This window comes from Colletotrichum higginsianum, chromosome 4, assembly GCF_001672515.1.
Source record: "Colletotrichum higginsianum IMI 349063 chromosome 4, whole genome shotgun sequence".
Taxonomy (NCBI): domain Eukaryota; kingdom Fungi; phylum Ascomycota; class Sordariomycetes; order Glomerellales; family Glomerellaceae; genus Colletotrichum; species Colletotrichum higginsianum.
In genome coordinates, this window is record NC_030957.1 from 1,703,621 (window position 1) to 1,731,056 (window position 27,436).

At 55.7% G+C, this 27,436-nt stretch overlaps 5 protein-coding genes across 5 annotated transcripts; 4 read left to right on the forward strand and 1 right to left on the reverse strand.

Annotated features, from left to right (window-relative positions):
* Positions 1–8,723: 8,723 nt before the first annotated feature.
* CH63R_05821 (uncharacterized protein) lies at positions 8,724–10,762 on the forward strand (the record flags this gene model as incomplete). Its single annotated transcript, XM_018300796.1, has 2 exons — positions 8,724–8,987; positions 9,053–10,762. 2 exons carry the CDS (start codon positions 8,724–8,726, stop codon positions 10,760–10,762), a joined length of 1,974 nt encoding a protein of 657 aa, XP_018158646.1.
* A 6,682-nt stretch (positions 10,763–17,444) lies between these two features.
* On the forward strand, positions 17,445–20,705 carry CH63R_05822 (alpha-1,2-Mannosidase; the record flags this gene model as incomplete). Its single annotated transcript, XM_018300797.1, has 2 exons — positions 17,445–17,606; positions 17,664–20,705. The coding sequence occupies 2 exons, from the start codon at positions 17,445–17,447 to the stop codon at positions 20,703–20,705; spliced, it is 3,204 nt and encodes a 1,067-aa protein (XP_018158647.1).
* An 875-nt stretch (positions 20,706–21,580) lies between these two features.
* On the forward strand, positions 21,581–22,696 carry CH63R_05823 (Mismatch-specific thymine-DNA glycosylate; the record flags this gene model as incomplete). Its single annotated transcript, XM_018300798.1, has 1 exon — positions 21,581–22,696. The coding sequence occupies one exon, from the start codon at positions 21,581–21,583 to the stop codon at positions 22,694–22,696; it is 1,116 nt and encodes a 371-aa protein (XP_018158648.1).
* A 333-nt stretch (positions 22,697–23,029) lies between these two features.
* On the reverse strand, positions 23,030–24,034 carry CH63R_05824 (glycine-rich protein; the record flags this gene model as incomplete). Its single annotated transcript, XM_018300799.1, has 1 exon — positions 23,030–24,034. One exon carries the CDS (start codon positions 24,032–24,034, stop codon positions 23,030–23,032), a length of 1,005 nt encoding a protein of 334 aa, XP_018158649.1.
* A 1,944-nt stretch (positions 24,035–25,978) lies between these two features.
* Positions 25,979–27,392, forward strand: CH63R_05825 (Zinc fyve domain containing protein; the record flags this gene model as incomplete). The annotated part of the gene is made up of 2 exons (XM_018300800.1): positions 25,979–26,070; positions 26,153–27,392. The coding sequence occupies 2 exons, from the start codon at positions 25,979–25,981 to the stop codon at positions 27,390–27,392; spliced, it is 1,332 nt and encodes a 443-aa protein (XP_018158650.1).
* Between the last annotated feature and the right edge of the window lie 44 nt (positions 27,393–27,436).

The following is a 27,436-nucleotide window of genomic DNA, read 5'->3' on the forward strand; positions in this document are numbered from 1 at the left end:
CGTGCGTTGGGGTCCCCGTGGGCCATTCGCAGTCAAAGACAAAATTAGGCTGTCGAGTCATCGCTGGGACCGGACGGGTGTTACGGGCGGAGCAGGACGACAGGTCGTCCAACGTTGTTGACGTCAATTAACCGCAGAAAGGTATTCGGGCCCAGCGCCACCGTGGTAGGCGGGAGTGGCGGCCGGGAGTAACCGTAGATTGTGAAGCGTCTCTTGCTTCTGTTCTCGATCGTAGAGGGAGGGCCGGGGGGTTGAGTGGATGCACAAGCGACGGAGGGGTCGAAGGAAGGGATTCGTGTGGACGGCTGCGCTTGTTTAGTTGTCGCGGGTAAAGAATAGTCCATTTGGTCGTCTTCTGTTGGTTAGCAGACGAAAACACTTTGTTTTCGCGGGGTGTCCAGCTGCTTGGGGGGGGGGGGGGGGGGGGGCGTTGGTCTGTTGGCAGCTTGGCCGTTCGTTCCTTGCAGAGCTTCACAGCCTCCGGCATGGATCTGGCACTCCGCCACTCCAGTTTCCCACGTTGGGAAAATCCCAACGGGCGGTAAGATACAAGGATAGAAATAACGCGCGGGCGTGGAGCCGTTTGTTTGCCTGTGTCTCTGGAATTAGGCGCATCGCGCATCGCGAAGTTGGAATGGTGCGACTGCGGCTTCGGATATTCTGGGAGCTGCGAAGGAGCAGAGGCTTGTGGCAGAGTGAACACCACCCTGCACCATGTAAGAGGTCAGCTCCGAGACTGCAGTCGAATTGTTGGAGTGTAGGGTAGGGGTCACGTCAGGGAAGCGACAAATCGGTCGACTCAAAGGGCCTGGGAGATGATTTCTGGAGTCATCGATGAACACTGTAACTGGCTGGACTACGCTGGGATATCTTGGATGCTTCCAGGTCGGTGTACAGGTCCAATTCAACCGGTGTCCGGAATCGCCGTGGAACGGACGGGGGCGGGGGGGGGGGGGGGGGGGGGCTTCGCAGGCACTTGGCCGCATTTTCGGGCCTCTGTTGTGGTCTCGTACGTCGAGGGCCACCCAAGACAACGTTATCAATGAGCCATAAGCTGAGGAATACAAAATCGAAAAAGAACGCCTTGCGAGGCACCATTCTCTCCAAGTCATCATTGACCCACGATGAGGACTTTACCAACAATGATGGGCATCTGCGTGTGGCGGTGATGGCCCCTAAGAAGGTCGCCTGTTAGGAATGGGCCAGATAAGAGATCTGTTTCGCCAACGCTGCTCGTATCCGTCATACTCAGCCAACGAAGACCATCTTCAGTAACGTCCAGTTGATCTTCATCGTCCAGATTAGAGTGCTGATTATCCCCACAGAGGCGTAGCTCTCTCCATACTTACGCCAACGGCGGCTTTTGAAACGGTCGGAGTAAATCCTTACGGCCGTTGGCTGCGCCATTCCCGTCGGCGTCTTAAGTGAGAACAGGAGCTCGACAAAGATCACAGCGTTTGGGGGCTGAAGTACCGAAGGCTTTCAGCCAATTTTAACGCCCTCCTCGTCTGTACCCTATCATCTGCAGATGAATGAGGTGGAGGTGGCGGAGGCGCCCTTTGCGAATCTTCTCCTAAGACTGCCTGGTTAAATCATTACACAGCGGCAAAGCTTGGCTTCGAAAGGGTGTAGCAACAAATCCTTTCACTTCCACGGAACGTTTTGCCCGCTAATCCAGATGCGACATGGAGAGGAAGAGGGGGGAAAAGTCCATACGGACGCAACCGATGAGGGGCTTGACGCCCGCCTTTGTTCACTCAGACTAGACCAGTCATGGCATCTCCTTCCACACGGGGCCACCACGGCGTTGGGTATTCTCACCCCCCTATGCTTCACGACAAGGGCCCAAACAATGGCTACCCATGAAAATCGGAGAGACACTTCACCACGCCGACGGGAGTGTCGTCCATGATTCGTGGGCGTCAGGGATGGTGGTAGCAGCTCAACGGGGGCCACCGCCGCTGAAGATGGATGGTTTGCTGCTGTGTAGTGTGGCCTTATTGGCCGAAGAGCAAGCCGATTTTGCAAAGACGAGGTGGGTGCCGTGTCCTAGAAAGTATCTGTGTGCGTCAAAATCACTCGTTAGTGGGAGGGCGAGTCACAGACAGTTCGAGAGAGTCAAGTGATGGTGGGATGCGAGGATAACTCCGTCCGTCTAGCCGTTCGAATGTCGGCTGCCACCGCTGCACCTTCTCCCGGAAGGAGTTGTCTTGATTGCCTCCATTGAGCAGTTCTCCAGTGAGTAAAGGCTATCAGAGCCGAGGATCGTATGTGACATATCGTCCTGCATGCCTCTAGCCGGAACGACGACGTCCCTGGAAGCCGTGGCCATGGAGCATGCGCTACCCGCATGAGGCCAGGAGAAGCCACGGAGGGGTGTAATCCGACTCATACTGTATCTTCTTGTACCTCGGGGTTGCCCTTTCATGCTCCAGGGGTGACTGACCAGTCCAAGTTCAGGGGCCGTTAGACTTCATTGATTGCGAAGGGTGGTGGAGTCTCAGGGTTGCACGGGGCAGCGATGGCGAGCGTCATCGGACCCATTGCCCACTGGAAATCTCGGATGAAAAGCACACGAGGCGTGCGATACGATCGCCGCCAGCCTGAGCGTGCTTTGCTACCTGGACCAGAGGTCATCGCCCGGCCAAGGTTCTCACTACATGCCATAGCTTGGGAAGCGATTAAGAGCGACGCTTCCGGACGCTGACGACTCGCCGGTTGATGTGGCCATGGCTCTTGATCGGCTGCTTTGGCGCGGTGTTGCCGCCGAAAGCTCTGAGCTGTCTCTCAATGGCCAGATGCAGACGACGAGCTGCACCATCCGAGTCTGGTAGAGAATGGTGTGCAGTGGATACTCTTACCACGCACCTCCAATATAATTCCCTACCGGAGGATAGTTGCATGGCTGTGACCCAGCAGGATGGTAGCGCTCTTTTGGCATGAAAAGCGCGCAATGTAACGCGACGCAGTGCCTCGAGTGAAGTCAAGGCAGTGTTGGCCCGAGGTTTGGCCAAGATCGTGATAAGAGAGGCCAGTAACCGCGCCTGAGCCGGTGACAGACGCGATCAGCGGCGTGATGGGGTGGTGATGGCCAATGGCGGCGACAGAGTATGCGACCCGGGCGCTAAGAGTGCAGAGTGCGAGATATCCGGGCTGCGGCCGTTCACTTGTCAGGCTGTTGTGGTTGGAAAGGGCTTCTAGGCCAGGTTGGCGACCTTAGACGTGACCGTGAATAGAGCCTTGGGCTCCATGGGACGGTCAAGAACGAGGTCTGGTCAACTGTACCCTTGGGAATGCCACTTCTGGCCCCCCACTACTCGGTCGCCTCCAAAACCGCCCAGCCGAACTGAACGGCTACGAGCAATTGACGAAAGGGGCACTGCAAGGCTAAGGCGGCACCAAAAGGGATTTGATTGTGGCACAGACTGGGGGTATTACAAGACAAGGGCTCAGACCACAAACAAGCCCTCTGTGCCGGCATCTCTCCATAGAAAGGATGATCTGCAAGGTACCATCGCCTCGAAAGCATCATGGGGAAGGGTTGACACGCGAGGTTGGGACGGCATCGACTGCTCTTCCTTCGAAGCAAACGCACCGTCAGCTGTTGCTTGGCTTGTCCACTTTCGGGATGCCTCATGGCCTGGTGCCCGCGCCTGGGACGATAGGACCGAAGAAAGAGGCGGCCAGGAGCAACAGAGTTGGCGGGCATTTCTGCAGCAGGCCGGGTGGTGTAGAAGATTACGGGAGCTCAGGCGCGGCATGTGAGTTCTGGTGGTGTGGGAGGGTGTGAGATGTCGCGGTTAAAAGTCGACAAAGCTGTATACACTGTTGGCATTTGTCTGTTGGTGATGCGAGGTTGGCGGCTCGTTGGAAGTGAGAAGACTCCCTTGGAGTTGACAGCTGCACCGTGAGTGGTTGACACCGCTTAAGCTTCACGTTCGAGTGAACAGACGCGCGCTAACTCCGAAAACCTGGATCCGTCACTGGCCAGTGAGGAGAAAGCGAAAAGGTGGGGAGGGGTGAAGTGAGCAAACAGCTAAGTCGACGAGGTGTGTGTTGAAACGTTGGAAAGGGAGGGGGGGTGTGAAATTTGATGGCCTCAGGCCTACATCAACCCCCGGCGCCCTGACAAAAAGACTTTGAGGCGATCCAATGATACCCTCGCATGAGCGTGGGATCCATCGGTTTCAACGCTAATTTAGCGTACCGTTCCGTCGGGTCCACGCTAGTAGGGATGTCCCTGACGACAAGAGAGATGAGAACTGAGCGTATTGGCTCCATGTCCGTGGCTCCCCTCTCTTCTGCAGTAGAGTTACGTTCCTCTCCTCTCTTTTCTTGCACCAGCTGCTCTACATGGTCATTGTTCCCGTTTTCTCAATCAGAAAGCATGGTCTAGGGTCTCGGAGCTGCATATGTCCCAGTCAATCAGCCCATTTATCTCCTGTTAACGAGCAAGTCCAGAGGGGAAAGGGGCACGTAGGAGCCGGGCCGGGCTGTGGAGGCGTGCCATCGACCGTTTCTTCAGTCGCTATACGTATTGACAGACCCTCCTCATTTCGGCTCTCACAACCTCGCACCTTATGGTGCCCATTATACAGATGGGTTCGCACAAGAAAAGCGTCTGTGCCGGCAAGCCAGACTATGCGGCGGAACACTCGCCGGCACGAAATGGATCTCAGATCGTGACGAACAGCGGCATCCTATGGACCCTCCCGATCGAAACGGCTACTGCCTGTACCCGTTCGTTCGTACACGTCCCTTCTCCCCTCATTATGGAAGCTTAGTCCTGGGCACGGCAGAGGATGGAGCGCACCACCCAGTCCGTGGCGAGTAGCAGCCCATGTAGCCTGCGTCGACTGGCATCGCCTATTTGCCTCGATCGGTAGTGGCTTGATCTCATGACGGATTGCCGTAAGAGAGTAGGGAATGTCATAGAGACTCGATGTCATGGACGGAGGCGAATCGATCCGGATGATGGAGCGGACGCATTGTCCGACCGTCACATGTGTCTGGATGCTGCAGCAAAGTCTGCACGAAGCCAAGAGGCAAACCCCCTCTTCTTTACCTCTTTTCTTTTTCCCAGAGAATTATGACCTGATATGAATGCGTCTGGATTGTCGGGCTGAGGACAAGGTACTTCGACCAGGAAGAAGGCAATTTTAACGACGACTACCTAGTTCTCGGGTAACTGGTTGAGGCAATGCGGTCGAGCCGAGTCCATTAAGGCCTACGTTGATGGAACACTTCCCGGTGTGCCCACCGGCAAGGGACGTTGACCACCCTGTAGCCTACTGACTCTCGACTCCTCTTTGCCCGAAGGCTTGCAGGAGCATCACCCCACACAACTGTACAGCCAGCCTGCCGCGAAACGCAGACCACACCGTCATGGCTCCCCAAGGTCGACACTTGTTTCTTTCTGGGCACTGGCTGTTCTATTCCGCAGTTCTTGGCACCAAGTCAGGGCCTGAGACTCCCTCGGACAATGCACACCTCGTTAAACCGCACATCTGGCTATCACGAGGATTTGGCCTGCTAAATAGATGAACAAAAGCCAGGGAATCGAACTCGACAACTGCCCATCAGAAGACGGGCGAGTGGTGACAGCTACATGACCAAAGGAGTCCGAAAAGCCATCATACATGAGTAATGCAAAGTCAAGACGCCACTCTGGGAGAAGTTTCGATTGAAAAAACACGTGTACAATACATAACCCAAGGCCGCAGTAAAACCCCAAATTAAGGCGCGAATGTGCCGGAAGGTTAAACGGGTTACACACAACTCACCACATCCGAAGGCTGGGGACGACAGGGCCTCTTTGCAGTATGCTGGAGACGCTGGAAAGTAAGGACTAGACCGAAGCGGATCCGGCTCTCGAGTCCATCCGTACATGCCTAACTAGCACACACCGGAAAATCAAAACAGAGAAGAGAAGAGTGAGGTACGTACGTCAAGATGAGCCTGTCCCACTTGGGCTTCCAGGTATCTACCCCGGCTCGCCGGCCCCATAGTGGTCAACTTCAGGACCAATCACATAGGTTCCGTACCATGACACCCGATCATCTCTCTCTCATTTGTAACCCCCAACCTCCACTCACTTGCTTCCACCCCCAATTTGGCCTGAACCTGAACCGGGTACACAGATACTCTCTTCGACAAGGGCGCTGCCGTTCATACCACCCATCGCTTCCACTGTGCCGCCTCGGTCTTTGCTCACGCCCGTCTCTGTGTCTCACCTCCTCATCTACCTTATTTCCATGGCCATTTCCATCTCCAGCTAGCCCAGGATACGGTCCTCGTCATACCTTAGGCTGCGGACGTCTTCTACGTCTCTACAGGTCCTGTGCATGCACGCGCTCACCGACACGACACAATCCTGCCCTTCGGAAATCGACGAATGGCTTTTCGAGTACTCCGAATATATACGCCGCTTGTTTTGCTCATCACTCACAGTCCCTGATAGGATCGGTCTGAGATGAGAGGGCCCGGCTCTTGGTGGTTCTCTGAGATCAAGTCTTTTTCTCTTTTCTCGTCCTTGGGGGCTCCCTCACAAGGGAACCCGTGCGAGTGCCATCTCGGAACAGCCCCGTCGAGAGGAATCCATGTTGCCCTTAGCTCCATTGGGTCCGTTACGTGCGTAAACACGTCCGTAAGACAAAAGTCGTGCGGAGTTGATAGCCCCCAGACGTTACTGCTATGTTCGTTTGCTCCGTTACAGACACACCTTGAAACTTCGTCATCCTAGCACATGAGCCTCCCTCCCCCTCCCCCTCCGAACGCAACCATTTGGACAGCATTGTTTTTGACAATACGATCCCCCAGATCTGTCTTTTCAGTCCTTTTGTTTCGGCCTCTACTCTCTTCGGACGCTTCAACCAAAATTTTCCAACTTTTCCTTAGGCGCAGCTCCGGTGCCAATACGCGCACTCAATCTTCTTCTTCCGGGGCCATGGCTTAGCGATAGTGGAACGAGAAAGCTAGAGCAGCAGGAAGTGGCAGGATGTTTGTGAATTCCCTATCAGCGATGCCCCCATCTTACTCTTCAGCCCCAACCCTTGCCATGTGGCCCCTACCGTGCACCCGCGCGATCCAGGGCCCATCAACCCACCCCAAAATCGTGCCGTGATCCCTTCCTCACTTCGTCTCGAGCTGCCAGCGAGCAGCCGGGAGACGACTGTGTGTAAGAGGCAGCAGGGGTACAAATGAAAGAATAGGCGAAAGAGAAACAGAGGGGGAAACAAAGTGCTCATCCAGCCTACCCATCACCAATGGTCGTTTTTAGTAATACACCCTCAACCGTGTCTGCTTACTCGTCTTCGCCATTCGTCCAGCTGCGAACGACGTTATTGTGTACCCTGAGTGTGGGCTTCATAAGGCATAGGCGAGGAGCAAATTGGATGGACAGATTACTACTACTGCATATGAAGCAGCAAGACGCGAAACGCATAAAGCAGAGACGGGGAGTCGTTCTTTGATGAATCAGGTCGGTTTTCAAGTCCTACTGCTCACTGCGATGCACCCGCTCTGCCGCACCTCGCCACCCCTCCAAGCCTTACACTACTGTACCAATGTACAAATGATCAAGATAGAGACAGTAGGGACGCTAAGGCTCGGACTTGGGGCCAAGTCGACGGTGCTGAGCCTCGTTTGTTCAACAATCGTTCCTTTTTTCCCCACCCCGTCCCACACCTGTCAACTGTGTAATTGTGTCATTGTAGGCAAAGTAGTGTAAGCGCTCTGTGGCGGCCTGCATCAGAGACAGAAGCCATTTATCTAGGATATCCGTAAGTAGGTAGGTAAACGTGCGGGAAATGGAACACACTGGGCTGGGCGGGCTGCACTTGCTGCGAATGTGACTCTGCGTCGTTCTGCTAGCATCGGTGACCTCTCAGAATCTCTCGTTCTATCCCCTGCTCCTGCCCTTGCTCGGCTGCTCCTCCTCCCTCTTTTCTTTCCCCGTCCATCAAGTTGTGGATACACGCCCAGCTCGTTCTCCTTCGCTGCCACTCCAGGCTCCATAATCCATTTGGCCTCCTCCCTCCCTCCTCCCCTCCTTCCCGCGCACGCCCCCCAGGGCTCTTCGGCTGCCCATCGACCCGCACTTGCAGAGTGGCACTAACCGTTTGTGACAGCCCCGGGCGGCTATCGCCTACTGCGAGGAACTGCATGCCCTTGCTTCCTCCCGCATGCGAGGTTGAGGTTGTGTGCGTCTTTCCCTCTCTGGAGAGTGGGGACCGGTCCTGCCTCTCAGGCTCTCTCTCCTCGCTGGCTCACACACACACTCTCTCTCTCTCTCTTCCTCCTCTTTCCCTCCCCTCCTTTCTCGCCTGGCCCGTGTGCGTGCCGAGCGAGATAGGTACAACTTTCACTTGTACCTCCCGTACCTCCTTCCCGGTCACCCTTCAAGCCCTGGCCAAGGCCCCCGCTGCCTTCAACCACCCTGGAGAGTGGCACTTGCTCAAGTCGTCTCAGTCTCAACTGGCAGGCTTTCCTTGCCAAAAAAATACAACCCTTTGATCGGCAATGCCTGTCCACTTCGCTCGTCATTAATAGGCCGCGGCCGTCTCCCGACCTCACGAGGCTCTCTTCTCATTCCCTCCACTGTAAACGTTTTCATCGGAAGGGCTGACTCGGTTCGTTTCCTTCTGCTCTATATTACTGTGCCCGCCGCTCTCCTCAGGTCTTCCCGCCGAGTAATCCTTCACCGCATCAAACCATCAAGTTAGATGCGCCTTCAAGACTCGCAAGGACTGCCTCGTAGCCAGCAATATCCGTCGCCCAACCCCGCCACTGGACAATCGGCCTGCTTTCCCTTTCTCAACTGTCAGGACCTCTCCATCGACATTCGCATCACCATGGCAAACCAAAACTACGTCGACCAGAGACCCGTCCGTTCAGGCGGACTGTCAGACCATATGGATAGCAGACGCTCGTCCATGACCCAGCCTCATGTTACGGCCTATCCGGAGCTTGAAAGCCCCCCTTACTCTGTAAGTCGACACACGTGGCCGGAGGCCACAGCACTATCTTTAAAGTCGAATCTAACAATACAAAGGTTACAACTTTCAGCCAGCAACACCAGATTAACGAACAACATTTGTTGACACCCGTCTCCGCTACCGGCTCGCCTTGTATCCAGCAGACCGTCAATCTGCCCCAGTACCCCTCCGCAATGACGCCAATGCAGTCGCAAACCAGCCCTGCTGGTCCCTCAGGGATGCCGTGGCATCACGCGGTCAGCATGGACACAACCCAAAGTCAAGTCGGCTCTCCAATGTCCATCAACCCGACAACCTCCGAAGGCCAGTTTGAGATGAGCTATATCCCGGCAGAAAACGACGATGTCCCCAAGCCACCCGCAGACTACTATTGGGGCAATTACTTGGTTTCCGAGCAGTCGGAGCCGGAGCAAGGCTCTCTATCTCCCCAAATGCCTCCTGAGTACTACATGTCTCACAACGGACAGCACGCCATGCAGCCGCAGCCGATGGTGGAACATATGTCTTCCGAGCTGCCCATGCCACAACACGCTGCCCTTTCTGCCCAAGCGCCATACTATCCCCAACATAACCCTCATGCTTGTGTGGAACAACCCGACATTGCCCACTTCAGGGACACGGCTACCAGAAGACGCCAGCTCGGATATCACCTTCCAAGCACACAATTTGCTCGTCAGGAGCCCACTGTGCAGGCACCCGGTCCTTCAAGGCCCAGCAGCTCTGAGTCAGTAGGACGGGTGGCGAGGCAACCTCGTATGAGGGGTCGGACCACACCACCCTTGAGAGAATCGACAGAGACAGACAACATTGTCCAGGTGCAACTCGAGGAGAATGTCCCTGATCTTCCCGATAACTTCGTTATCAAAGAAGTTTGCCCCCCCGAACATCGGTATCTCTTCGAAAAGCAACGGGAGATGACGTTGGCGGGCTACAATGGGCTCGGCATGTGGGATGTTATAACGCCCGAGTTCAATGCCTTGTTCGACGTGGAATCCAAAACTTCTCGTCTTCAGATGCTGGTTTCAAGAGGAAGATACAAGTTCCTAGAGATGTCACCGAGAGATGTAAGTCCGTCCCGGTTCCTCGACGATATGACAAGCCGAGACAACAGACTGACAGAAAGCCAGCAACATCTTGCGTTGAAGGCATATGGGTTTGTCTGCCAACAATTTCATAAGATGGCTGTACTCAAATTCAGGGAGTTTGGCGGCGGTCAGACTACGCCGTGGGGTCAGAGTGACCTCGAAGAATTCGCGGTCGACATGGGTCTGGTGGAAGAGCGCTTTGTGCCCATGCCGAAAGATCCCCAGGTGAAAACACGCAGGTTGAAGAAAGTCAGCAGCCGATTGCGATCCGGCGCCTACGCCAATGCTGTCCTCCAAGAGGTAGCGGAAAACGGCGGCGGGCTTTTTGAGCAGAACCCAGAGCTCCATGACCAGGTTACGGATGAAATATTCGAGTACAGGGGCGATGATGCCGAAGAGGAGGAGGAAGATCATGAGGCCATGCTCGACATGATTTCCCAAACTAGCTCAAATGGAAGTGGATTGGGAATCAAGACCGAAGACGACAATCAGAGCGTGGGAACTACCTCTGGTAAGGCCGCCAGCACCGGCAAGATCGCCAGGCCAAGAAAGGCACCCGCGAAGCCCAAGGCGCCGGCGAAGCCCAGGGCACCAGCAAAGCCCAGGGCGCCGGCGAAGCCCAGGGCACCAGCAAAGCCCAGAGCCAAGGGACGTCTCGCACCAAAGTCCAGGACTTCCTGAGGAGTTTTGCCAACAAAATGATGTGCTGAGCACACACAAGCTACAACAGCCTTTCGATTCTCTTTTTCCTTTGCTTACTCTTCACGGTCCCGAGGTTGGGCCATGCTACTCGAGCCAAATCAGCTCCGACATGACGCATAGATTGTCGGTTCTTCACACTCTGCAGAATTCCGTCATCTTGTTTTTTTCTTGGAGGAAACATACCACTTATTTCGTTGAGCTTCACTGGTGGTGGAGGGGGAGCCTGGTCTGAACTGCGAGGGCTTATTGGGATTCCGCACATCGTCATCTACACGCATACACATTTATACTTCTCTGTACATATTGTTTGGCATTTTTTCGAATTATCCATCACAGATATACAAGCATGTATGGTTTATCTTTACGCACACACAGAGGCTCCCACCCTGTTCGGCTCTGCGCTAGAAGTCATCTTACTTGCACCATCCACCGGTCCACAGAGCCGAAGACCCATCGTAATGTCTATCGGCTCCCTCAGTAATGCCTCGTCTGGAGCAAAAGGACCCATCCCCACCTGTCTTCAGGCAGATTTCCCGAGTATTCGGGACCGAGGCAGCATTAACACTCACCGACGCGCCCAATATAACGACCCTAACAGAATCTCATAACGACAAGGCAGCAGCACAGAATTGGAAGGCATGGCATACGGATCGCTCTGTCACTTTGCCCGCTTATTCATCATCATTGGAAGGGGGGGGGGGTGGCAAGAGACAGAGACCCCCATTTACCTTCTAATGCTACGCCGCAATTGAAGGAACGAGGGCGAAGGCGAGGGCGAGCAGCGCTCCTCCTTCGTTCACCTCGCCAATGCTCCATACTGGGCAACACCCCTAGCCCCCAGCCCTCTTTAACGGGCGCTCCGTCCGTGCTTTCTCTCCCCCGTCGCCGAGCAGTGGACAAGGCGGATTCGATGGATCCAGAGACCAGGAAAGACGGACAGCAGAGAGAGGAATTGGAGGGTACGTCCTGCGGCTGTTACTTTCAACGGTACTGGATCATACCTCGCCAAACCTGCACTGCGAAGTCCTGCTGTCATCCACAGCCAGACCGTGTCTGCGGCCCTTCTGGCCCGGATGCGACATGCTGCTTTTCCGCAACCCGAATCTTTTACCCTTTTTTAACTCGAATTAGTGGACACATGGCAAGGCAAGCCGGGGCAAGGGGTGAGAGGAGGGGGGGGGGGGGGGGGGGGCAGATGAACGATGTTGATAAAAGAGACCATCATGGGAGTGGAAGGGAGAGTGAGGAGACAAGCAGCAGCCGAAAAAGGGCAATGCAGGGGTCACTTCTCCAGCACGAACTGGACAGGGCCAAAGACATGGACAGGCAAGGCGGCGGCGCCAGGCAAAAGAGTGGGAGATGGGTTGACGAAGGTGATGGGGGTGGCTGCACTAAGGCATGTAGTCCCTCTTGTTTCCCCGGGGCATCCCCGTGTGGTGTCCGCACATTAACTTGTCTTCTCTTTCTCTCTCTCCCCCCCCCCCCTGTGATGAGAAAAAAAGAGACGGAGGGGTCTTGGGTGGAGCGAGTATGGTGGATTCACAAGCCGACGGCCCCGCAGAGCGGCTTCCGCGCACTGTGATTGTCGCTTGCCGCCAAGCCAGACGTCGGCTACCCGGGGTGTCTCTCGCACACTGCTGCCATTTTACTCACGTGAAGTGGGAAGCCTGTGAGAGATTTCTGGGGCGCCGCGATTGCTGAGATGACCGATGAGGAAGACGGATGTACACGGGTGGTGTACACAATAGTATACGCGAGTACCTGAGGAGTCAAGAGGGCGTGTTTTGCGGAGCATTTCTGGCCTCGTGCCGCCGGCGCCACCGGGGCGCTGCGGATATGGCCGTCTTAAGACGACGATTTGAAGAGCCGCCTTATTGCTGAAAGCTTCGGTAAAACAACAAGATACCTGTGTTGCAACTTGGGAGTTGTCCATTCCAAGGCCAAGACGAACGTCATACTGGGAGGGAAGAGGATCTCTTGGGCGTCGGCGACTTCGAGACTTGTGCAAGTCGTGTCGTTTCGAGACTTCGAAACTTCGACTCGCTTGTTATTTCCAGTCTCGAACGGGTCGATCGTCATGTTGCGCATCATATCACAACCCCTCCCTCAATAGCATTCTGCGTGCATGCATGCCATCGCCTCATTTTGATGGCAACGGGTGAGTCCTTTTGACGGGAAGTTGCTGGGGAACGGCGGTCGGATCGGGAGGGTAGCAAACCCCTGTCACCCGTCACCAAGTATCCTTGAGGGTGGCCTTGACCGGTGTGGTGACGGGATAGCTTCGTGGGCCAGTGATTGATCCCTCTGCTTCCCAGATTCCGGGAAGAAGGACTCGGCGAGCGAGAGGGAGAGGGAATAGGAGGCACAATCACAGCCGGGGGCCGGAAAAATGGGGAGGGGAGAGGGGGAGAGAGGGAGAGAGTGAGAGTGACAAAAGATGTGATGAACCCCTGTTTTGCAAATCACAACTGACGAGAACACCATGAACCCTGAAGGGCTTTCGGTGTGATACGTTACTGGTGGTGCGTGCGTATCCCCGATACTCCTCCGGTTCCCCGGTCCCTCTTCCAGGCATGCCACTACCAGAAAAGAAGAGGAAAGAGAGAGAAGAAAGGGAAGAAAATAGGCCGGACGGATGTAAGCTTGGCCATCGGTCCTGCGACGCGCCTTGTTTTACTCTACTCCCCTCTACCACCCTTCCTCTGGTATTATTTATGTACTAGGTGACATTCCGACGGCGACGACGACGACGACGAAGGACGTCAGAGATATCACGAACGGGAAAGATGGGAGGACTAGAGACACCGACCACAATGAGATATGGCGAAAGGCACGTACCTGCGAGATGTCACCGGGGGGCCTTCGGGGTGTTTGGTTAATAGCGCGCGCTCCTCTGCCCTTCGCGCGGACCAAGTATCGCGGAGTCTGCGCCATCTCCTTGTTCTTGTTCGTGCGCCTTATGTGGAGCGGTGCATCCAAGGGAGAAGCGAGCTATTCATACAGTCTAGGTACACCACAGCGAGTCCCCACCTTTCGAGTCCACGTCTGATCCGGTCTGCAGAGACACTTCATCAGCGGTTCCAGACTGTCGGTAAATGAGCTGTGGGCAGCGCGCGATATACCAGCAAACGCTCATTTCGTCATCTGTCTTTGCGAGCCGGAGGGAAGGAGATCGGGTGTGTTTGTGTGCGTTTGTGGACTGTGGAGGGGAAAGTCGCCCACGTCCTTCAAACGGGTCCCCGCGGAGTCGGGCTCGACGCTAGAGAAAATTTGGCTTGACTTTGCTTTCTCGTAAACCACGAGATTGCTTCGGAGGCTCCCCGTCGTTTCCTATGCTACATACCAGAGACAGCGGCCGCGGTCTCTGATAGCCGGGTCTTCCCAAGAGCCGCCCCCAAGAGACCGGGAGAGGGGTGGGATGGAGAACGATTCTAGGAGCGATTGAGCCGAAGGTGTTGATCGACCGCAATGGGAATTTTGGGACTGGGTTGAGCTGCCATTGCCAGAGCGTTGTAGCCCTCTCCTGCAACCTGTCTCACGCCTAGGCAGGCTAACCTTGTCGTCGTCCACACTGCTTTCTCGGCGATCTGTCCAGACTGCGGGTTTGTTTGTCACCTCACACCATTGTCGGCCGCCGCCTTTTCGTGGAGTTTTGCTCCCCCTGTATAACGTGTATGCATGATCCCCTTCCCACAAGTCCAACGTCTTTGTCGACTGCAGCCGTGGAGTGCCGGCCACGGGATTGGCTTGTCAACGACGTTCAACCGACTCTGCGCCTACTCAAGCAGTCTTTCGACTTCGTTCCAACGGCGAAGCGCGAAGCGCGTATGCCAGGCTAAAAAGGCAATCATGCCATCCATCACCTCCGCCTGCCAGGCATTGCATCCGGAATGTGATGCCAGATCATCGCAGGCCAGCGAAGAAGTGGCCGGTAATTCACACCCGCAGCGGCTAAGCCACTACACATGCGAAAGCCGACCAGTAACATCGTCATCCGTCTTCTTGGGACGAATGAGAATCGCAGGATGGAACCGCCGGCCGGGTATATCTTCTCTCTCACAGGCCGGGTTGCAGCGTTCCATTCAGCGAGGCCAGCAAGTAAGCCGGTTGTGGACTCGTGCTCAACCACTGCGTCAGCAGCGCCAGCAGACCCCATCGCTTCTCTTCTTTTCCCACCAGTAGGCGCTCACCTTTCTCCACGTTGACTGCCAATGGAGTGACGGAAAACACGCTCTTTGTCTCAGAGCTCTTGCAGCACCTACCTCCTTTTTCCCCCATTATTTTTGCTTCTCTGCAGGCTCGGATCCAGAGTATCGGGTTCAAAGTCGGTGAAGACGAAACCGCTCTTGTTCCGCTATGGTATCCAAGTCGCCTTTCTCCTGCCTCTTTTGGAATACTCCAAACAGCCCCGGTGCCCAAATGACTGGTTCGCCTTCTCGCAGTCGATATCGAACGATGTAGACCCCACCCCCAAAAGGCAATGGGTGCTGGAGAAAGCAGTGCGCCCGCAGTTGAGGTTTCTGCGTTTCTGCCTCCCGGCACTCACGGCACGCCCCGCCGCTGTGACAAGTGGAAAGGGGATGCTCTACTGATTACCTGGAAAATTGGGAAGCGCAAGAAGTTCTGATTCTGCGCCACCGACCAGGGGATTCATGATCTCCGACTCTCCACCGCGAAGGCTTGGGGCCTTGCCCCGCACGAGACAATGACAAGAAGGTCTGGTGTTGGGTCACGGGTGTGTCATCAGAATAGCCAGGGGGGACGAGAAGTCGTGTACGTGATGGAAGATCCTGTATTGCGGGCGTTAAACGGCGAAGTGATGATCTGGGTTGTCAGGGGACTCTTGCTGCAACCTCGGAGTTCAGCCGGCATCGCTTCAACCACGTATCAGAGCTAGTGCCAAGTTGTCTGTTGTTCGTTTCCTGGCAACTGAGAGCGATCCCGTCGACGAGAGCAGTGTTCCACCCCACTGCCGCTTTCTAGTCTCGACGTCGCAGTCCTTGGGGCTGCAGAAGAGCTGGTTGAGGACAATGCATTGTTCGAAAACTCGTTGCGAGTGGCGGGTTTCCGAGTGTTGGAGCCTTGAGCCATGGACGCCCGAACTGGCCTTGCAGTGTGCGCAGGCATTGCGCGACCAGTTTGGGCGGCCACCTCCAGTTGAAGCGCAAACGCCCCCAGCTGTGACTCAAGCGAACAGGATGGACGTCACAGCCGGACACAACCCTGGTTTGAAATATCACGCTGCCGAGGAATTTCCATGTCAAAGAGGGTTCTCTTCCGATGCTGCCTGAAACTGGCGAGGAAACGGCTGTGATCAAAGTGACTTGATGATGTGGAGGCCACTGCGGCCAAGACCAGCATTGTGCCCAGGGGGTGCGAAGTCAGTGTACTTTGCGTAGATGTTCTCCTGAACACTGCCCGGAAGCATAAAATCGATGAAAGGTAGCATCGAAAAAGGTTGTTTGCGCTTATGCGGCGCGCCTAAAGCTCGTGGTTGTAAGCGCCTACTGACATGATGGTTTTCGATGAGGTTGAAATCGAAGGATTTTGGCGCTGTGGAGTTGGAAGGGAAGCTCCAACTAGCGCCCGGGCGCACTGGCCGCACCTTGTTCTAAGTACGGTGAGTTATTAAAGTTGAACGATAAGGAAGATAAGTAGCAGCTCTTCTTTCACAGGTAGGTACAGTAGTGGTGAGAAAGATGTATCTTGGATCCTTGATCTTCAGTAGTATACTTTCTCGACAAACCTAACCTTAGTGCTACTCAAATGCCCCCTACATCGTATTCAGCACCCCGTCTGGCTCAACTCCCTGCCCCCTCCCCAAAGTGGGCCAATCATGATTTGGTTATGAAAAGTGACTGTACGGCAATCGACTTGCGGTTTGCATCTCTGATTTAGCTACCAAGCGTACATCAAGACTAAGGATGCAGAACTCGGGCGAAAACCAGCTTATCGAACTTTATCCAAAGACTGGGTGTCTGGCAACCGCTCTCGCTCTGCGACAGAAGCTGGAAGAATGCATCTAAGCAGTAGCATCATACCTTACGACGACATCGTGTTTGTGTTCATCCTACGTTTCCATATTCTTCAGCAATTGGTGGCTGCCATCATTGCACTGGGAAATCAGAGGCAACCTACCCTCTGGGATCAGACATTGGTATAACAGCGACCAAAGCGAAAGGGGAAAAAACCTTCCCACCGGCCTCCCCGAGTTTGCCTTCTAGAAGGCCACGATTTATACGATGCCTGACTCAAGACACGTTCGTCCAGTCTCAGAACATGGCGAACGTCAGAAGTTGAGGTGCAGCGTCCATCCGGCGGCTCGGTGCTGAGTCAGCAGCCCCACCAATTGGAGGAAGATGACAGACATCGCATCCCATTTCGAAATTCCACGTCAAAGGAGGCTCGAGACCTACCAACGGAAGCCATACTTTTCAATTCAGCCGTCTTTCTCTTCTTTCTCTTCTTCTTTTTGCACTGTCGATTTAACCCTCGGTGATATCCATGCTATTTCCTTGAATCGCCGCTTGTTGAATGGCCTAAATCTCCATGACGACCGTCGTCTTCAGTCGCGCATAAATCGAGAGGCACCTGCCGCTGGCAGCCCGCTCATTGATGGGAACCCTGCTCAGTGCCTAGGTTCCAAGCAGATAGCATCACCATGCTATCGCAACTACTTGTTCTGGCTCACCTGTGTCTTCTATGGCCCCTAGCCGTGTCCGCGATCAGCCCTGCCCGCCTCGCCGAACTTCGAAACGCGACCACACAGGTCTTCCACCATGGCTGGGACAACTACATGCGCATTGCGTTTCCGGAAGACGAGGTACGTCTTCGCAAGGTGTCACAAGCATATCCGTACCAGCCTAACCCTTTGTCACAGCTGCGACCGATCTCTTGCACCCCACTGACGCGCGATCCCGCGAATCCCGGAAACTACGATCTCAATGATGTCCTCGGGAACTACTCCCTTACCCTCATCGACAGCCTATCGACCTTGGCAATACTTGCCGGCACTCCGTCTGATCAAAACACCGCTGTATGGGCCTTGCAGGAATTCCAGCAGAGCGTGACGGCTTTCGTGGAATACTACGGAGACGGCAGACGAGGCCCTTCTGGGAAAGGACGAAGAGCACGAGGGTTCGATCTTGACAGCAAAGTACAGGTCTTCGAGACGGTCATCAGAGGGGTAGGCGGCTTGCTGAGCGCACACCTGTTCGCTGTCGGAGAATTACCCATACCGGGTTACAACCCAGGCCACGTTTTCAACGAGGACGAGGAGTCGGACCCGTTGGAGCTGCATCCGGTATCCTGGCCGAACGGTTTCAAGTATGACGGCCAACTTCTAAGGCTGGCGATGGATCTCGCGGAGCGACTTCTGCCGGCGTTCTACACAAAGACAGGTCTACCGTACCCGAGGGTCAACTTGCGACACGGCATTCCGTTCTACGTCAACTCCCCGCTCCATAAAGTCTCCCGAGATGACCCAGACTCGCCTCGAGCTACGAACGAGAAAACGGACACGTGCAGTGCCGGCGCAGGAAGTCTCGTTTTGGAGTTCACTGTCCTCAGCCGGCTTACGGGCGATCCAAGATTCGAGCAGTTGGCCAAGCGAGCGTTTTGGGCCGTCTGGAAAGCCAAGAGCGAGATAGGTCTTATTGGAAACGCTATCGACCCTGAAAAAGGCGAATGGGTCAGTTTCGACGCGGGAATAGGTGCTGGCATTGACAGTTTCTTCGAATATGCCCTAAAAAGCCATATCCTGCTGTCTGGTCATGAGCTCCCGAACGTCACGATATCAGAGCCACCCACGGACCGACAGTGGCTCGATCCCAACACGCTGCACGATACGCCGTTGACGCCGGAGGAAAACTCCGCAGGGGCGTTTCTGGAGGCCTGGCACCATGCACATGCGGCCATCAAGCGTCACTTATATAATGACGCGCATCACCCATACTACATGACGGGCCACCGTACCCGTGGATACGCTTTCACGAGCTGGATTGACAGCCTCGCCGCATTTTATCCTGGCCTGCTTGCTATGGCCGGCGAAGTTGAGGAGGCCGAAGAAGCCAACTTGCTATACACAGCGCTCTGGACTCGCTATGGTGCTTTACCCGAACGATGGTCGGTACGCGACCGACAGGTTGATTCCGGCATCGGCTGGTGGCCTGGTCGACCCGAGTTCATCGAGTCGAACTACTACCTGTACCGTGCTACGAATGACCCGTGGTATGTACACGTCGGAGAGATGGTTCTAAGTGACATCAAGAGGTTGTGTTACACAAAGTGCGGTTGGTCCGGGCTGCAGAACGTCGACACAGGGGAGAAGGCCGACCGCATGCAGAGCTTTTTCTTGGGCGAAACAACCAAGTACCTATACTTGCTTTTCGACCCAGAGCACCCGCTGAACAAGCTCGATGCTGCTTATGTTTTCACAACCGAGGCGCATCCTCTAATTATCCCTCGACGAAGGACGAAGCCGAAGAAGAAGCCGAATTACCGCCAGCAGGCCACGAGCGTCAATGTTTACTATGACGAGAACTTTACAAACACCTGCCCTGCTCCCACAAAACAAGTCCCCTTGACAGGGTCGGTTCTTGCCGCGCGGCGCGACGTCTTTCACGCGGCAAGCTTTGTCAACCTCCACACTATCTCTAACCCGCGGAGTGGTGTAGAGTTCGTCTCTGCAGGCAAAGGAAGCAATGGGTCCATTTCCAGATACAAGGCAAACCATGCCTTCTTCCCTTGGACGTTGCCGCGATCTCTCATTCCAGACAACGGCACCTGCGCGGCGTTGCCTTTCAAGCCTACGCTCATCATCGAATTCCCGTCAAGCATCCAACAAGGCAGTGTTGGCAGCGCCTTCAATAACCTTTTCGCAAACACTGCCGCCTTCAAAACACCTGTGGGCGTCAGGATATCTGCTCTGAGCGGGCTGAAAGTCCATTTTGTACAAGAGGACTCCTTCGACTCTGCCTATGATCATACCTGGCGGGTTACGCAGGTTAACCACATGCCTCTAGGACGAGACGAACCAGTCCACATCGACGCAGATCTTCTGAAGGGTATCACCGACCCTCTCTTTAACCGCGTTCGGTACAACGGATTCGTTGAGCTCGTCATGATGCACGGAGAACCGGAGGAGCGTAACGCCAGCGCTCCCGTGCCCGCTGAGGGATTAGAAGTTGACATTGGCGATCTCGACGACCAGGTTCAGCTCACCGAAGAGGCCAGATCTGAACTTGCGGAGGATCAAGTTGCGGGCAAGAGCATGAACACTGCCTACAGGTCTATGCTGAAGTCCATGATCCGCGCTGTCACATCTGTCTTCGACCCCACCAATACGCCGGCGCCTCACCCCGCAGGGGATCAGGCAGAGTTTCATGTCGAAAGTTACATGGGTGCCTTGGCCGTGGGCAAGGGAGCGGTTCCGCTCCCCGATATCCCCGACGCGTCCATTCCCGCCGACGACACCCCGCCGAGCCTTCCGTGGCAGACAGTGTACCGCGCCGGCCTTGCCTGCGACGGCCGCCTACCGGATGAGGCGCCCCGTCATCACCAAGTCATCGTCATGCGCCGGGGGGGCTGCTCGTTCAGCGAGAAGATGGCTAATATCCCCTCCTACACCCCATCGGCACGCTCCCTGCAGCTCGTCATTATCGTCGACGAGGATGAGCTCGAGACCAACTATATCTTGAGCGCCCCAGACTTGTGGGAGTACGACATGATCAAACCTCATCTCGATGTCGAGCAAATCACTCCGGCGGGACTGCGGCGGCCGCATCCCATTGCCATGGTGATGATTCGCGGTGGTGGACCTGAGGCATACGAGAAGTTTGGAAACGCTCTGGGGGTGGGCGTCCGCAGAAAGTACTTTATCGAGACGCAAGGACGGAGGGTGGACAACATCATAGTTCTATGAGAGGAGCCGGGAGTGTGCCGTGTGCCAGGGTGCAGTTGTTTCTCATTGAGGGTTCATGGAGTTTTCCAGGGGCATAGCGTAACAATGTATATATGGGGTCTGGAATCGGGGTGCATGATAGATACCACTTGTGGAGGAGTTTCTGAGCCGCATCTCGCCTTGAATATAGAATTGCAATTTCATCTCAAGGTCTCCGTGGCGACTGCTTCGTTGCCGATCCATCCAGTGCCAGGTGAATTATGTGGAAGTGTGACTTGCACATTCAGGCGCTGGTGTAAAGCGAAGACATCCTCTCCTCTGGCCTTAATCAGTGTAAGAGGGAAATGTTAAACTAAACCAAACCAAACCAAAACGCTACCCGTGGACGCTGTGGCCCCGGAAGAGAGGTCCAAGAGGCTGAGAGGTGCTTCTGTGTCACTTCGATAGGTACCGAGTCGAGCAACTCTATCAAGGTCACATTTTGTGGGTCCTAAATGTCATCTCATGTAGGACGTTGAATCTGCTTTGGTAATGAGAATCTTTCCCCTGAACTAAACTCTAGCACAGTGGCAACTTTGGCTGGTGGCGGAAAGCCATTCCTCAGCCCAGCTACATCGCCGACCTACTATTTTGTTCACGGCTTGCTCGCTCTCAGTCCATCCTCCAACGCCACGCCGCCCTAACGCCAGCCTCTTTTCCCAACAACTTCGCCTCTTTTTCCAGAGCGGCTGCTTCGCTGCCTGGAGCAAGCAGGTCATAAATCCCGTTACGGCGTGTTCCACCAGACGGCGAAGGGGGGGCTTCCAGCTGCTTCAAAGTCGGGTGGTCCGTTCCGTTCGTCGCAACACAACCGAAACCAGGCAATCTCGAGGAACCAAGCCAAGACGTGGGAAGCCATGGAGTCCCCATTCTTTGGCCAAGAACCGGAGCCAAAAGCCGCAAGCTTCCAGGGGCGCCTGCAGCTTCAGGAGTACATGTTCAGCCCGACGGCGCCCCCACCGCCCGGAGGGGGCTCACCTGTGCTGCCCGCGATACCAAGCCTCCGACCCCCATCGTCCCCCGCGCCGCTCCGTCGCAGTCCCCGTAAGTCAACCCCACTCGGCCCCGTCTCGTCCCCGAACCGCGTCACCAGACATCGCACCGCCGCCGGCAGCAATTGCGCCAGGCACGCGCGGGTGTTGACGCCGGAACCCCTGGCGTCCTCGTCCGCGTCGGCCCCCGGTATCCTCACGCCGAAACCCGAACCCTTGGATTGGGACTCCGACGGCCTCGGCCTCGTCCCATATTCAAGCACCGTGACACCGGCCGCCCAAGCGCCCGGGGCGAGGCCGAAACGCAAGCGCAAAGCAACAGGCTACGCCCCGCCGTCGACTTACGCCCACCTCCCGCCGCTGACGGATATCCTCGCCCCCGGACTCCTGGTCCTATTCGTGGGGCTGAACCCGGGCCTGCGCACCGCCGCCCTCGGGCACGCCTACGCGCACCCCTCCAACCTCTTCTGGAAGCTCCTCCACTCCTCGGGCATCACGCCTCGCCTGTGCTCGCCCACAGAGGACCGCGAACTGCCGCGCCTCTACGGCCTGGGCAACACCAACATCGTCTCCCGCCCGAGCCGCAATGGCGCCGAGCTGTCCAAGGCGGAGATGGACGAGGGCGTCGACGTGTTAGAGGACAAGATCAGAGGCTGCCGCCCCGAGGTGGTCTGCATCGTTGGCAAGGGGATCTGGGAGAGCATCTGGCGCGTCAGGCACGGGAGGGGAATCCGGAAGGAGGAGTTCCGGTACGGTTGGCAGGACGAGGGGGAGAGCATGGGCGTTGTCGTCAAGCGGGATGAGGAGGAAGGTGGCAGTGATGCGCCAAACGAGGCATGGGCTGGAGCGAGGGTGTTTGTTGCTACGAGCACGAGCGGGCTGGCTGCTACGCTTCGTCCGGCAGAAAAGGAGAGAATTTGGAGAGAGTTGGGAGAGTGGTGTGAGATGAGACGGGCTCAGAAGAGCACAACGGGTGGATGAAGACTCTTTACAATGCATGAATCGACTGCTAAACTATGGGACCATGTGTTTTAGGTTCACCACTCGGCGCGAATGAACGACTGTATAACGTAGATGTCCGTTGCAAAGTCAACTTACAGCTGCACCACAGGTTTCTTGCTCATGTTTTCAAATTTGATGTTTCCTGAATTACTGTTGAAGAGTCGTTTTTTACTCATTAAGACCCATCGAACTTCAGTTGGGTATCACGCTCAACTCCAAAAACTCTAAAAGTCATACAGCCGACCCATACTCGCGATATATTCCGTCATAATGTACACCATCCATGATCGTCAGCTTTTGCCATCAGCATCATTAGGCAACGAACACCGTCGCCAGAACAACCGCCGCGACGGGCCAGAAACCAAGAGCCTCCACGGCGTTCCTGAAGGCGGCGGAACCAACCTCCTCGTCACCGCCGGCGGCAGTCGTGCCGTAGGGCAGAGTACCGTTGATAAGAATGGTCTCTGTGCCGTTGACCAAGCCGATGTTGACGACGGACTTGTTCAGCCCATCGTAGCTTCCGTTGCCGAGGAGCGAGTTCATGTAATCGGTAGCGTTGTTTTCCTCGCAACCACAGGGCAAATCTTCGGCACAGCCGCAGAGGACTGCCTTCGTCTGGTTCTCGCGCGCCGTCTGGTTGTAGTAGCGGTAAGGATGGCTGTAAGGGTACATGTGTGCGCCAGCAAGCCAGAGGCCGGGCCAGAAGGCCAGGGCAGCACCTCCAACAAGGAAGAACGGCACCATGCTGCCTCTCGATGCACCGGCCCGATAAGGAACCGTCGCACCACCACCGTAGTATTTGCCGCCGCCGTAGGCTGGAGCCGGTCCGCTACCCGTCCTCGTAGCTCCACCAGCGTTGTCGCGAGAACCGCCTCTTGATGTACTTGATGCACCGTTAGTTTGCCTGTTGCCTGAAGAGCCGGACTGGGAATGTCCAGGGAACCCGTACCTGGAGCCACCGCCGGAGCCACTGCTTCGAGAACCTCCAGAACTTGAACCTGAACCTGAACCACCTTGAGATGAGCTTGAGCCCGAGCCAGAGCCGGAGCTGGAGCCGCCTGAACGGGAACCGCCAGAAGAACCGCCAGTGCGACTACCACCTCCCGAGCGGGACCCACCTGATGACCCTCCTCCGCGACCGCCGCCGCCTCCGCCGCCACCCTTGCGCTTCCACAGCTTCTCATCTTGCTTGGAGTTGTCACGCTCTGCTTTAGGGGCGAGGACAGCGACGTTTGATCCGTGGACACCGGAATCGATGGCTGCAGCCCAGGCAGGCGCGAATAGCGTCAGCGCGACGACTGCAATGTCCAGTCTCATCTCGCTTGTTTTTTGGATTGTTCGATAACGTATGTAGAGGATCGTCGGCTAATGGTTTCCAACCAATACGGGTGTTTGATGATGAGGAGCCCTCGTATGACTTCAGATACGGAGGGACAAGAGTTGGTTTTGGGGAAGTGGATAAGGTACGTAAGATTTCCGATGGTAAGAAAAGTGCAGAAAAATAGCGTCGCGATGCGTCGGCGGAGCGGGAACGAGGGTGATTTTGTCTCTTTCCCGTTTCAAAGAAAGGTCGGGCGTGTCAGGTGCCAAGAGATGCGCCGTGCTGTGTGTGCCTGCCCGCCCACCAAACAGGGATGGTTTCTTCGGACTGACGAGGGACCCCGTAAGTCGATGTGTAATCGACTGAATGGTTGCCACCGACTAAGTCAGACTATGACGGATGGCCGGGAAAACTTCCAGGCCCGTTGACGTGTGAGTGCAGCGTTAACAGTCGCTCTCGTGCTTGTGTTCCCGCCCTTGGCTCAATTTCTTGGCTCTGTAAGGGGGTTTACGATTGGATGAATGCGCAATGAAGTCACCCAGTCGAGAGGGGGGAAAGGGTCTATGGGTGTGGTGGTGCTGCGACCTTGTCCGGAACGTATTGAGGTGCTGGTTTTTGGTAAGGCCGACGGGTAGAGAATGGCCAAGTCTATGATGATGATGCAAGCAAGGGGGCCCTGATCTGTTTTCTTAGAGGTGATAGGTGTGAACACCGCGAGATGATGTTCTCGAAGGCGGAAAGAAGGATGACGGAGGGGACGACGCGTTGGGATTAAATATCCAGATTGTATGCTGGGTCTTCAGTTTCGAACGACATGACCCAAAGGTGATGAAGAGAAGGAGCAAAGGTAGCCTCCTAGGATCAGGCGGCAGCCTCCATCGAGACCGTGTTCATCGAAAAGCTTGCAATCCACAAGGGGCCAAGGATGGCTGCGCCTTACTCTTCTCAATGGGGGGGCGTAAATGGAATCCGCAGTCATGCACGAGGATTCACGTCGGTCCGTTTGTGGCGGTCAACCAGCAATCCCATGGGGAAGCCGTGCAACCATTTAGACCGTTTGCGGGTAGGCGTGACCTCCGCGGCGATGTGGAAAGAAGCGGCAAAATCTAGATGTGGGCGACGAGCGCTTCAGCCGGTGCGCCTTTCCCAGAGATGACGGCGACTGCTAGATTGGTAAGAGTAACAGGGAGGTTGAGCGGCAGCTGTTAGGCACAATCGGGCGACACCCACCTAGAGCCTAGCCTGGGTAGAGGTAGGGAATTACCTGTCTGTCTAGTGACTTTGGCAGACTACACCCTAGGCTTGCAAGGTACCTTTGGGACACAGCCACGCCATAGCTGGGAAGCAGGTCTCTGCCTAATGGAGGCCCAGGGATTGTGAAGTCTACATCTCCTCGCTTATTCAAGCTTAATCGGTGGCCAAAATCGCGGTGGACGGATAGGCTTCTGAGGCTGTGCAGCTCTGTATAGCCTATCACAACGCGATTGTGCCAATGGAAGTCAACGTTGTAGTGGTCAGACAATGATCGTATCTCCACATACTCCTCCGTGTCTCGCTCATCATTTGCTGACGCACCAGTCAAAGCCCTTTGAGTCCTCGCCCGACCGTCGACTGCTCGTCTGTGCAGCCTATCTCACGAGGGACGAGAGCCTTGTTGTCTCGTGGGAACATCGACAAATTCATGCGGCCGGCCCCATCGCAGATTGATTCTGCAGCCACCAACAGACCCTTGGTCCCCTGGATGCCTTGCGAGCTGCCTTGCGCCACTATTCAAACTGTTTCCTCAGTGATCGGGCGACTGCCGAGACCTTCTGGCGACCCTTCGAACTGAACCACTCATCAACTCACCCAGCATCTGATCAAATCCTACTACCAACCCCGCTCTTTCGTCTCAATCAACTACCTACATATTGCAAATATCCCCCTTTCCCCTTCTAAGCATGACCAGCCCCAACGATAACAGCCTACTAGACCGCCTGAGCGCGCTGAAGGGCGGGACAGGTTCCGGAGTGTCATTCAACCGATCATCAAAGTAAATAATACCAAAAAGAAAAACACTTTCTCGGTGACTTCGGGAACCACGGCTAGAACACAAACGCTAAGGTTTCTTCAAGTGCACTGAACGTCTCACTCACGGGCATCGAGCCAGCAAAGCCGGCCTCGAAAGAAGATGCACTGGCAGCTAGACTGCGGTCTCTGAGGAACACTCCAGAGCGCGAGGAGTCTCTTACTGCGCAGCCACAGGCCGCAAAGGTCACCGCAAACTCTCGTCTCGGTCACCAAAAGACCTACCTCACCCGCAGAGAACCCGCAAGCTTGTCATCCACGTCTCCAGACTCCGCCCGGCTGCCTCACACGGAGCCTGCGACGGCTGCACCGCCCCAGACATCCTCCAGATCGCCCGCGCCGTCGCCCGCGCCGGCCCTGCCAGCCGTCCACGCGGGATCAGAGGACGATGTCGATCCCCTTCTGCGGACGGACGACAAGACACTTGAAGATCTTCTTAGCGACGAAGATCTCCTTGATGTGTCTGGTCCGCAAAGCCGATGGCGTTTCGACCCCAAGTCTGAGTCCGCCAAGGTGACTTCTCTTCTGGACGAGCTCTCCAAGACTTCTGTGGATCAGCGGGTCCTGTCTTGGAAGGGTTCTGCCGGCGAGTGCGAAGGGGCGCGTGATGCCCATAGTGACGATGAATCCGACGGCGAAGTGATGAGCCGTGAGGTGGAGAATCTACTCTCCCAGGCTCTTGATGATGCGAAGTTGAATTCCCAATCCGAGAAAATACCTGGTCCGCCTAGCCCAGGCAGAAGTCAATCTGCTCCAGGTCATGGGAACCACAGGTTCTCGCAGGACGACAATGAGGGTGACGGCGACGGTGATTTGGGGCTCTCTCTCCCGTCTGTGCCCTCGACCTTCGCGGCGCCAAAGGCAGACGACGACGGCCCAGGCGGCCTCTCTCTTCCCTCTGTACCCTTGGGCGCGCCAAAACACGACGCCGAATCTGATTTCGACAACGACATCACCGCACGTATGGCTGCCCTGGGCGGTCTGGGTTCCTCATCCAATGCCATGGGGTTGCCTTCGGCCCCTACGTTCCAGCCTGCTGATCGCGCGGTGAAGCGGCTGACCTCCAAGACGGGATACACCGACGAGGACGCCGAGACGTGGTGTACGGTGTGTCTGGAGGATGCCACGCTGCAGTGCCTGGGCTGTGAGGATGTGTACTGCGCGAGATGCTGGCACGAGATGCATGCCGGCCCCGCCGCAGCCTTCGACGATCGAACGCACAAGGCAGTCAGGTTCGTCAAGCCCAAAAAGGACAACCAGAGGGGAGTTATGCTGGGGGCTTCATGAAGGAGACGAGACGAAATAAAATTTCAAAGCATTCTGTGTCGTTA